Source organism: Rana temporaria, chromosome 6, assembly GCF_905171775.1.
Source record: "Rana temporaria chromosome 6, aRanTem1.1, whole genome shotgun sequence".
Taxonomy (NCBI): Eukaryota; Metazoa; Chordata; class Amphibia; order Anura; family Ranidae; genus Rana; species Rana temporaria.
This window is the reverse complement of record NC_053494.1, coordinates 131,274,641-131,286,866: the sequence shown is the minus strand read 5'-3', so window position 1 is coordinate 131,286,866 and position 12,226 is coordinate 131,274,641. Positions and strand designations below refer to the sequence as shown.

Genomic DNA, 12,226 nt, shown 5'->3' with positions numbered 1-12,226 from the left:
CAGGTTCCCTCCTGGAACAAGTTGAGCACAGTTTTGATTCCTCCTCCTTGGAGGAGGACACCAGGGAGCTGATGGGTGCCAAAGAGCAGTACCCCGCAACTGGCCAACCTATTATAGACAGAACATTGAAAGACGTGTTGGTATACCCTAGAAGCACTCTACACAGAGACATGATTTCTTTTATGGCTCAAGTTAAATTTGATTTGTCTGAAATAGGAGCAGAATTGGCCATGTTGAGACCATGATAGGGGAATATGAAGCAGCCCATAATGAGCTTGTGAACGCACATAATCACGCAGATGACGAAAACCAAAATAAAAAATTGCTGATCTAGAAGACAGATCACGTAGAAAAAATATTAAACTATGCGGAGTGGCTCAGACAGTGCCCCAAGGGGATCTCAGACACAAAAATGTATTACCATCAGATGTTCCTGCAAATGAGATAAAGGTTGACAGGGATCACAGGCTTCCTAAGCCTCCTACCTGACAGAATACTGCGTTGATGTGATAGTGCGCATTAATTTCTACCACGTTAAGGAACAGCCGATACAATTATTTAGAAAGACTAACCCACTTCCTGATCCTTATGCTCATATCACGGTTTATGCTGAGCTTTCACAGTTCACCATTTTAGCCTATCACCAAAACCCTCAGAAACCATAGCGTGCTCTATAAAATGGTGCTACCCTACAAAATTGGTTGTCACCAAGGAGGGGAGGTCTTTCGACATCTATACAGTGGCAGACGGACTTCACCTTGTGCAGAAATTGGGGTTACTACCACCAGGTGAGCAGGCGTCTTCCCCCACCTTGTCTATAAGGGCAAGATATCCAAACTGGGAACCGACTGATGAGTGAGTGAAAAACTTATATAGCGCTGCACATGCGAACTGAATCGCCTCTGGGCGCTTGATTGACCATTTCTCCTTTGACCTCAAAAGAGATGGGTTTTGATCTTTCTCCTAAAGGCCAAGTGGTTCTCCTCCAACCGAATGGAGGTTGGTAAAGTGTTCCAAAGTTGAGGGCCTAGGACAGCAAATCTTCTTTCTCCTTTGGACTCACTTCTCAGTGAGGGTGCGATTGATTCCCAAGGTTTTTTCCCAGTCACTAGTCACGTGGTAGTATTCTGAACGACCTGCAGGCGAGTGATTTGGAACTTTGGGAGTCCGGGGTAGAGGGCATTTACATAGTCCAGCCTGGAGTTAACAATTGTTCCCACCACGACTGCTATGTCCTCTTTGGGAATAAGTCTGCGTAGTAGGCGCAGCAGATGGTGGGATCCGCTGACTACTGACCCTATTTGTGCATCCATTGTCATGTAGGCGTCAAACATGACTCAGAGACTTTCGACTTTGGTGCTAGGGGTGATGATTTTGCCAAGAAAGGTGTGACAGTAGGCCACACTCTAATGCCGCGTACACACGATCGGAAATTCCGACAAGAAAAGTTAGATGTGAGCTTTTTGGCGGAAATTTCAACCGTGTGTATGCTCCATCGGACTTTAGCTGACGGAATTTCCACCAACAAATGATTGAGAGCAGGTTCTCTATTTTTCAGACGGAAAAAGTTCCTATAGGAAAAGGCGCTCGTCTGTATGCAATTCCGACCTGCAAAAAAACATGCATACTCAGAATCAAGCAGAAGAGCCGAACTGCATTGATCTCGGCTCGTCGTACGTCTTGTACATCACCGCGTTCTTGATGGTCAGAATTCCCGACAAGATTTGTGTGATCGTGTGTATGCAACATAAGTTTGAGCCAACATTCCATGGTTTTCTTGTCGGAATTTCCGATCGTGTGTATGCGGCATTAGCCTTCTTGTGAAATTTTGTAATGCAATGTTTATACATGCATCTTTCTTATGTTATGTGTCAAAACTTTAATAAACATAATTGGAATTAAAATATAGGTTTAGTTATCAGATAAATACATATAATATAGCTTCCCTTTAAGAAGGTACAAAGACAAGTGGAACCCACTAGTAATTGGTAACTGGGATATTTCATCTCCCTGAGGCACATAAGACACTGTACTGTGGTTTGATTTTGTAGCATCTACTAAAATGAGATTTATCTGCTTTGGGTGGATAGTCAATTTAAAGATATTTGTTTAATGTCTCTAACTATACAGAAATGTAGTTTCCTGTCCAGTTTGCTTCCTGTTGCAGAACCACAAGACCAAATCTCACCTTATCAGCCACAACACTCTTCCTTTTCTTGGGATCCCCAGAAAGACCTGCAGAGAGAGTGCCACGTGACAAACTGATAATCTTATATGCACTGCAGTCTATACTTTCACAGCATGACCACAAATCACAAAAGTTAGAGCTAAAAAAATTAAAATTAAATGTTTTCAAACATTACATGACGTGCAATACATGCACCGTTTTCTTTTTCGTTGTATTTGAGAAAATAAAACACCTTCTATAATCAGATTTATCCAACTTACCCACAACAGCTTTTGCCTTGCCTTCGTGAAATGACCATGCTAGAGCCAAGGCTTCATTGTAGCAGTCTTGTTTCAGCAAATGATCAACTCTCTGTAATAAGAATAAAAACAGTTTGGTGTGCTGCATTACCAGGCAATATATGTGTAGCTGTTCATGAGTTTGAGATGCCTACTCAAAGTACATGTGAAGTATACCAATTATAAAAAGCCACAGCCAATGTATGCATTAGTGATTACAAGAATAGTTTACTAAAAAATGTTGGGGTACAACAATGCTTATCCACAGTATTTGCATAAATGGTCAAAGCTGAAATCTTGTGGCGAAGGAAAGTACTGCGAGAGGACAGCTCTTAGCTGGAGGTATGTTTAGCAGTCAGAGCTGCTCTTTTATTTTATACACTGTCTGGGGAACCATTTTATAAAAAATACAATTCTCAGGGTCAGGCATTAAAGAAAAGCTGTGCCAGAGGAGCTGACTAGCGTGGCTATTTTGCATGCTCTTTTTCAGGGCCACAAAACACTTTTAATATTTTGGAAGTCCTCTCAGTTAAACAATGGGTGACTCATATGGGCAATACTCCCTTTTTTTAAAGATATGTGTATACAGTAGAGCAGGGATATGCAATTAGCGGACCTCCAGCTGTTGCCAAACTACAAGTCCCATCATGCCTCTGCCTCTGGGTGTCATGCTTGATGCTGTCAGAGTTTTGCTATGCCTCATGGGACTTGTAGTTTGGCAACAGCTGGAGGTCCGCTTATTGCATATCCCTGCAGTAGAGGTTGCCCGGGTAAATTTGAAGGGCTTTGGGCTCCCTGGCTCGATACTCCGGGTTTAGGCCCTGTGGAACTGGTGAAAATTAGGCTTCTGCAATGTATTTCTCATACTGCTAGGACTTGATTACATGTACAATGTTGTTTAGACTTTTACCAATATCCTATATGTCTTGTGTGCGTTTCATGAGTAGAGTGTGAAATACTGCAAATTAATCTTTGACTGGCTGTGGATGACCAATGTTTTTTTGTATGGACACCAGAATGTCCTTTTTTGGATCAATAAAACCTTTTGATAAAAAAAGAAAAAAACAAAAGAAAAGCATGGAGTCTGCCACTGCAGACTTCCTTTTAAAAAGGCCAGGTGCCTGGCTATCATGGAAAAAGTTGAAGATATTCTGACTTTCCTGATCTGCATACTTCCTCTGAATTGGTGGCTTATAAATCCAGAGGTTTAGTAGCATAACAGCCACGCGTAAGTAGCATTTCCAGAAAGACGTCCACAACGGATGCCTCAATACATTCTTCAGAAAAGGTTTACTTAACGCTTCAATTAAAGGCAATAGGCATAAATTTACCTTACTAAGGGCTTTATACGACAAAAAACTGTTAAAACACCTTGGGTGGCATTAAAAAAGGCTAAAATCAAGACAATGTCTGCTATAAAAGTGTTGCTCCCAGATGTGCACTTTTGCAAAGTGCATATAATTTAGAACACTCAGATGCGTATTTTTACTGCAAAGATTTAGAAAATTTGCATGCTGTTCACAAAGCACTGACATTGCCAGTTTTTCAACTTGCATAGTTTTAATGTGTGCCTACAGGAGTTTTAAAGACAATACAGATTTTAGGCAAATACTGTATTACATAAATAGTTTCACATTGAAGCTATACATTTGTATCTGATTCTATAGCGGTCACTATAGTCATACACTGCAATGATAAAACGTATACTGAGAAACCAGATATTGTTTTGCAAACAGGAAATGTGTGAGATGCCAGCATTCCTTACCTCTCGCCAGTTCCTGAGCATCATTGCATGGACTGACTGTGGAAGATTGAAAGAGACACAATCAGAGAGAGCGGGGCGAAAATAGGAAGTCAGAGATCTACTCAAAATACAAGTGATATGAAAAAAAAAAATGAGTGAGTGAGAAGGCGGAAGTGTCACGTCTTAAACAGCAAGGCGAGCACAAAGAGCAAACATAGCTTAACTCACTGACTGTGCTACTAAGTACACAGTGTCATCACCATAGATAAAGAGACTGAATAAGCCACAACAAAAAAAGGGGAGCAAAAGAGTGATAATCAGACGGATGATTGCACTTTCATCTCCTGTCTTGCATTATATAGAAAGACCCCAATACAGTACCTTAGTTCCAAGGTAGAATATCTGTCCTCCATAACTGCTGATTGACTGATAGCAAGCTTTTTCTCCTACTAGAGCCTGCAAATACAAAACATTCAACAAGAAAATAGTTAAATAGTTGCAAATAATTAGTCAAGATGAAAAAAAACTCGAATTCAACCAAAAGACAAATAAAAATTAAAAACCGGCATCCTTAAAATATTTTTGCCCTTCTCTGGATAACGTATGGTCTATCTTGCTTCAACAGGGAAACAATCATTCCTTCCTGATGCCCTAAGGTAACTGGATACTCTGAATCAACATTCTACAGTGTTATTTTTTATATATATATATATATATATATATATATATATATATATATATATATATATATATATATATAAACTAGTTACAGAGGGTGTAGAAAATAATCACCTTTAAAATAATTACAATTTTGTTGCGTTGCAAACAGTTTTTGTTGCTTTTGGTGCAACTTATTAAGATCAAATGAAATATATAACACCAACATGCCAGGAACATTTTTAATAAAATTCAAACACAGAATCACTGAGTTGGAAAAAAGAACCATCCCTCCTAAACATGACTTGTAAATTCAATCAGGTGTAGCTAGCTAGTCACCTTCTCAATTGCACACAAAAGTCATTTGACTTTCAACTGTAGCTGTGGTCATTTTGCTCAGCATGAAAAGAGCTTTCCTGGAGCATTTCTGCACCTGGTAGTGCAACTGAAGCAAACAAGCAACTATGGATGGAAAGGCACTGCCACAATTAAATTAAAAACCTGCATCCTGAGAACCCTAAACCTGCAGTTTAAAAGATTTTTTGCCCTTCTCTTGATAATGCATTGGTTAATCTTGCTCCAACTAGGGAAAACATTCCTTCCTGATCCCCTAAGGTAATTGGATCCCCCGAATCAACAGTAAATAATCACCCCTTTTAAAATAATTACAATTTTGTTGTTTTGAAGACTGAAATTAAGACAGACCAGCTGTATTTACCCAGTGCAACTTATAACATCCAAGTGAAAAACATAACACCAATGTCAGAGAAATAAAACAAAAAAAAAAAAAACAGAATCGCCAAGTTGAAAAAAAGGATCACTTCCTTGTGTCAGTATTTTGTTTAACTACCTTTTGCTTTAATTACAGCCTTTAGTCTGTTGGGATATTTCTCTAACTTGACACAACTAGACCTTGCAATATTTGCCCGCTCTTCTTTGCAGAACTGCTTAAGTTCAGTTAAATTTGACGGTGACCATTTGTGGACTGCAGTCTTCGTCATTCCACAGATTTTCAATGGGGTTGAAGTCTGGGCTCTGACTAAGCCGTGCAAGGACATGCACCCTTTTCCCCCTTAAACCACTGTGTGGAAATTGTTTCTGTGTGTTTTGGGTCATTGTCATGTTGGAAGGTAAACCACCTTCCCATTGACAACTTTCTGGCAGCGAGCAGCATATTGTTCTCAAGAATTTGATAGTATTTTGTCCCATACATTTTCCTTCTATCCTGACAAGTGCTCCAGCCCCTGCCCCTGCTGCAAAGAAACACCCCCATACCAGGATATTACCACCTCCATGCTTTACTGTAGGAATGGTGTTATTTGGATGCATTTCTGCCAGGCATTCCATTTGTCGGTGAGGCCAAATCATTGAATTTTAGTCTCATCATTAGAATTTACACAGCATTTCTGAGCTTCAGAAAGCAGGGGATGGGGAGCTGGAAGTACACTCTGCACAGCTCAGTGAGGGCTGATTCGAGGGAAGGGACACAACTCTCTTCACACAGCACAGAGGAACAGAGCCGAGCCTGTCAATTGCAGGCTATGTGCTGGAGCTTCCTCCCCTGTCACCTTTGTTCTCTTGGTGTCAGGAAAACCTGTCAGGAGCGACTTATGCAGATAGCAGAGGAATGAGACAGAAATTACACATATTACTCTGGATTGAGACAAGTACACACTATGGAGGATTAGGCTTTGTTCAGATTTAATGTCAGGGATATACAACCACTTTAGCAAATACAGTATATCACATATACGCTACGGTTTTAAAAACATATAAAAAAAAAAAAATAGGCAAATATTTGGAGGAATAGTTATGTTAGAGAATTTCACCAACAAAAGCCAAGCCCAATTTCTAGGCAGAGCTCTGGAACAAATGATTGAGATAATAGATCTAACTAATTACGGGGGAAAAGAGAAATTAGTCACTTCATTCCAGTACTGAACTTCCTATTTGGTTAAATGATTAACTGATGTCTGTGTTCATCTACTCATAAAAAATAAACAAATAAAGAAAAACCTATATAAAAACGGTTTTGCACAATGCCCCTTTGTCAATTGTACAAAGTCAAATAACATCATTACCATCTGTTCTTTCAACCAAGGCAAAATTTAAGTTCAAATTCTTACAGGAAAAGCAAACTATGAACAGATTTAGGCTGTTCATCAAGCACACAGATACTATCAACTGTGCAAAAAAAACAAAACGAAAAAAAAAAAAGAAAAGAAAACAAAGACAAATGAATGCAGCTTTTTTCTTGTTTAAAAATTATGATAGCAGTTTCCTGCAACTCTAATGCCGCGTACACACGACATCTAGAAAAAACTGTTTTTTTCAACCCGATTATTGTCAAACCTGCCTTGCCCACACACGATTGTTAAAAAAAAATGCTCTAGCAAAGCACGGTGACATACAACGGCACGACGGCACTATAAAGGGGAAGTTCCATTCGGATGGCGCCACCCTTGGAGCTGCTTTTGCCAATTTTGTGTTAGTAAAAGTTTGGTGAGAGACGATTTGCGCTTTTCAGTCTGTTACAGCGTGATGAATGTGCTATCTCCATTATGAACGCTAGTTTTACCAGAACGAGCGCTCCCATCCCATAAACTTGCTTCTGAGCATGCGTTATTTTCACGTCGTTAAAGCCTACACACGACCATTTTTTACGACGTTAAAAACGACGCTAAAAATTTAGAGGAAGTTCTAAATTTTTAATGGCCATTTTTAACGTTGCGAAAAAATGCTCTGGAGCCCACACACGATTGTTTTTAAAAAATGTAATTTTTCACATCGCGAAGAACGGTCGTGTGTACGCAGCATAAAGCTCCATGTACAAGGGACATTTTTACAACTGCTCCTGAACTATTTAGCTTGGCAGATAGTAACCCATGTTTAAAACGTCTGTTTTGGCGCGTTTACATGCCGCGTTTAGCGATGTTTTGTAGCGTCTGCATTTATATATTTTTTTTTTAAATGGTCAAAAATGAAAAACGTCTATAAACGAAACGCTGCTAAACGCTGGTTACCAGGTTTAGTAGCGTTTGGCGTCTGAAACATGGAAATCTTCTGCGTCTGAACCCATTTTTTTGCTTTCAAAAGGAACGCTGTTAAACGCAACTGCCTAAAACGTCAATAAACGAGACTGTGTACATGGTCACATAGGATAACATTGAATGAGTTCAGGGGCAGTTGAAAAAAGCGTCCAACTGCCTCTGAACGTACGTTTAGCAGCGTCCTGTGTACATGGGGCCCTACAAACACTGGGGGCTTTCAACAGCACTAGAATACATTAGTCAGCTGACTCTCTAGAAATGTCTTACCAAAGCCTGGCTGACATTACCCCCGGTGGCCAAAGATTTGAAGTGGCTGCTGTTGTACACAAGCTGGAAATCAGAAATCTCAAGAGTCTCAAGCTCCTCCTGTGTCTGCCTGTCAATCACATGGAGTTTCTCAGCACTATCCAGGAGAGCCACTGTGCGTGCATTAATCCACTGCAATACAGGAGAGTCATTTTACGCATACAAAAAATATCCATCCAGACCTAATTATATCATTTGTTAAATACTAAAATATTCACATATGGAATGATCAAAAATACAGCATCTTCAAATGGCCTTATTTCTAATATGTTTTAAAAAGTGTGTGTAAAAAGAACTGCAGTCTGCTCACATAATTAGTAATAACAACATATTTGCCATTTTGAAAGGGGTTGTAAAGGTAAAAAAAAAAAAAATCCCTAAATAGCTTCCTTTACCTTAGTGTAGTCCTCCTTCACTTACATCATCCTTCAATTTTGCTTTTAAATGTCCTTATTTCTTCTGAGAAATCCTCACTTCCTGTTCTTCTGTCTTTAACTACACACAGTAATGCAAGGTTTTTTCCCTGGTGTGGAGAAAGCCTCTTGAGGGGGTGAGCAGGAGAGTCAGGACGTTCTCTACTTTGCAGATAGAGAAAGGAGCCGTGTGTTAGTGAGCATCCTGACACTCCTGCTCGCCCCCTCAAGAGGCTTTCTCCACACCAGGGAGAAAGCCTTGCATTAGTGTGTGCAGTTACAGACAGAAGAACAGGAAGTGAGGATTTCTTAGAAGAAATAAGGACAATTAAAAAGCAAAATCGAAGGATGAGGTAAGTGAAGGAGGACTGCACTAAGGTAAAGGAAGCTATTTAGGGATTTTTTTTTTTTTACTTTTACAACCCCTTGAAGCTTCCCTCCAACCCAGGGATCTTCAAACTACAGCCCTCCAGCTGTGGTGGAACTACACTTCCCATGAGGCATTGTAAAACTCTGACATTCACAGACATGACTAGGCATGATGGGAATTGTAGTTCCTGAACAACTGGAGGGCCATAGTTTGAAGACCCCTGCTCCAACCACTTTGCATATTATATTATACATACATTATGATTCTGTAATTGACAAATATGCTGCAGAAATCTCCCTCCACCAAGTCTGGCTGCAGCCATTTTAACCGTGGGCAGCTGATGCTGCTGTCTGTTCACTTCCTGGAGTTACACAGACACACAGAGGCAAACCTCCAGCTCTGCAGCTCTCATTGGCCCTCTTCCAGGCAAACTCTCACAAGAGTAAGAGAGAGCGCTGTGCATGATGTCATAAGCCTAGTCTTTTTACCAGACAAAAAATAGGAAGTGGGCTGTATAAGATATTTACTGGCAGAAAAACTATCCAAAGTTAAAACAACAAGGGCAGAAGATTTAATAGATGAAAAAATGAAAAAAATTACAGAGGTTCCGCTTTAAGGATAAACTCATCAGGTAGTGATTGAAGTGACTCAGAATCAGATATAGTCACTGCATCCAATGGCTCAGAAGAAGGCTTGTCTAAAAGTTTAGCCACAGATACTGCATGGGCAGCACAGGAGTACACTTCATGCCCTCAAGGTTACAGCCGGAAAGGAAATGGGTGAGCATGACCACAATGTTTTTCATTACTCTAGTAGAGACTTGGCCCTATTTGGCAGAGCTATAAAAGCACCCAGATGATAAATTAGACTTGATGAACAGAGGATACCAGGATTCCAATGTAGGTGTCAGTAGGTTGAGAAGGCATGGAGCAAACATCCCCAGAACGGTTAGTAGACTGTAATCTGAGGTAACCCATTACAGTTGCACTGTCGCCTCTGTGTCTAGACATAGAGCTGTTGCAAACACATAGCAGTAAAGATAGGAGGCAAGGCCTACTCACAAAACCCAGGCAGCTATTAGCAGATAGGGGATTAATGGCTGAAGAAGACCAAGGTCACTGTAGATAAGTAGAAGAAACAAATCAAGGTCGCCCAGTGACCTATGTGAGTGAGGTAGATGATTGGTCTGACTCGCCTATTCTCAGACAGTTTCTTCAGAGACAGGCAATGCTAATAACTATGGATCTGGAAAGTGCTTTGGGGCTAAATCGTTAGCAGTTGCCAGGCTGATGACAGCCAACCCAGATGAAGAGAACAGCTCTAGCAGTGATGTAGTGAAGAGGCCTCAATGAAGAAAAAAAAAACTCTTAGCATAATGATAGTTATAGGTTATGTGTTACTGGGAACTACAAAACAACATTTCTATCCTGCTAGGACACTAACAAAAAAATATAGGAATTTTGTTAGTGGGAGGGATTATCCTGGGCTGGCCAAAATATATATGGTTAGCAAATGTCCAGTCCTTCTGTAGGAAGCATTATAATGCAACGGTGAGGACTTCCTGTATCCCCTAAAGCAGGGGTCTCCAAACCTTCTAAGCAAAAGGGCCAGTTTACTGTCCTTCAGAGTTTACGAGGGCCGGACAGTGGTCAGTGGGAGACGAAAAGGTCCTGACATCAGTGGGAAAAATGAAAGCCCCATTGTTTCAGTGGGAGTAATTGTGCCGCGTCATTGGGTCCCTTTGTTGGTGTCTTAGAGAAAACTGTGCCCCATTGTTGTGTCATTGAGGAAAAACTGTGCCCCATTGTTGGTATCCTTGTGAGGAATTGTCCCCTATCATTAATGTCATTGTAAGGGATTGTGCCCCATCCTTGGTGTCATTGTGAGGAATTGTGACCCATCTTTAATGTCATTGGGCCCCTTTGTTGGTGCCATTGAGCCCCATTGTTGGTGTTAGTAGGAGAAACTATGCCCCATTGTTGGTGTCAGTAGGAGTAACATAGTGCCCCAAGGGCCGGATAATAGCAAAGGGTCCCGGGGCCACAGTTTGGAGACTATTGCCCTAAAGGATGAGAAAAAAATTAACCACTTCTAAAAACCCATACAAGTATGACAATTTAGTACTTACTGTGAAGTTGATAAGATCATAGTGCAAGTGAAGCTGTTTCTGCTTGTTTATGTGAATTGCTCCAGATTCATCTCTCTTCACCTGTAGATATAGCATTTGTATTAGTGAGCCAGCCTTTACCTGAGAGTTTCACATGCTAGTTTTAGAGTGCATTATGACTAAATATGAACAGATGCATTTTAGATTTAAGGTAGTTTTAAAAGAGAGAAGTCCAGTATGTAGCAATATATATTTTTTACTCAGTTGCTTCACTGTTTACTGTGCAACATTCCAACATTATTTTACCATTTATCTGCATCTTTTAAGAAAGAGGTAAGGACAGAGCATTGAATCTTTTATTGAAATAAACATGTTCTGGACTCCAAGGATTGGACCACAGCATAATTATGTGGCCATCTTGTTTTACCTCTTTCTGCAGTATCAGCCTGAAGTGGCCCTGGAAGATCTGCCAGTTCAGTGGCAAAATGCTGCACATTACCATTTTCTCAACACCTGGTGGAAATACAAATGGCCTTGGAGATCCAGTGCCACCCATCCATTCTTCCTTTCCAGAAACTTTATTAGCAGTTATTTTGCAAACAATAACAGGTAATTGGAAAGGGTTTGGTCTAAAGACTAGGCTGATAAGGCAGCTTGTATTTGATATATTTTGGATAAAACAATACATATACAGCTCTAAATAGGGGGAAAAAAAGCCTAATTACGGTTAACAACAGTACATACTGGATGCAGTACATAAGAATATATGTATTAATCTTCCCTGACTAGCATGCCCTTACCAAAAGAAAATGCACCACATCCCCTCTGCAGAATGCCAGCATGGGGTTCAAAGCTCCCTGCAGAATCACAAAATGCCATGCTAGAAGTGGGACACTGGAAGGATCCATCTATGAGAATGTAAGAAATATTGCCAATATTAACCTAGTAAAATGACTGTATAGAAAGACTGAAAAACAGATATCAGAAAAAACATATTTCAATTAATAATATTTGATTGCAGCTCATAATAAAAAGATCAGTTTACGAAATAGCCAACATCTCTACAACATACAAAAGAAAAACAAAATACATACAGCATTATGTATTGTCACA

The 12,226-nt window shown here is 40.1% G+C and overlaps 1 protein-coding gene across 6 annotated transcripts in view; it reads right to left on the bottom strand.

The window, feature by feature from the left end:
- VPS8 (VPS8 subunit of CORVET complex) overlaps positions 1-12,226 on the bottom strand; it is a 296,490-nt gene that overhangs the window by 217,998 nt on the left and 66,266 nt on the right. For all 6 annotated transcript variants that reach the window (XM_040357376.1, XM_040357379.1, XM_040357377.1 and 3 more), the window contains 7 exons: positions 11,914-12,021; positions 11,135-11,215; positions 8,185-8,355; positions 4,592-4,666; positions 4,232-4,267; positions 2,449-2,539; positions 2,189-2,235 (listed from right to left, as the gene is read on the bottom strand). In XM_040357376.1, the coding sequence (XP_040213310.1) occupies positions 2,189-2,235; positions 2,449-2,539; positions 4,232-4,267; positions 4,592-4,666; positions 8,185-8,355; positions 11,135-11,215; positions 11,914-12,021 (609 nt within the window). The remainder of the gene's footprint in view (positions 1-2,188; positions 2,236-2,448; positions 2,540-4,231; positions 4,268-4,591; positions 4,667-8,184; positions 8,356-11,134; positions 11,216-11,913; positions 12,022-12,226) is intronic.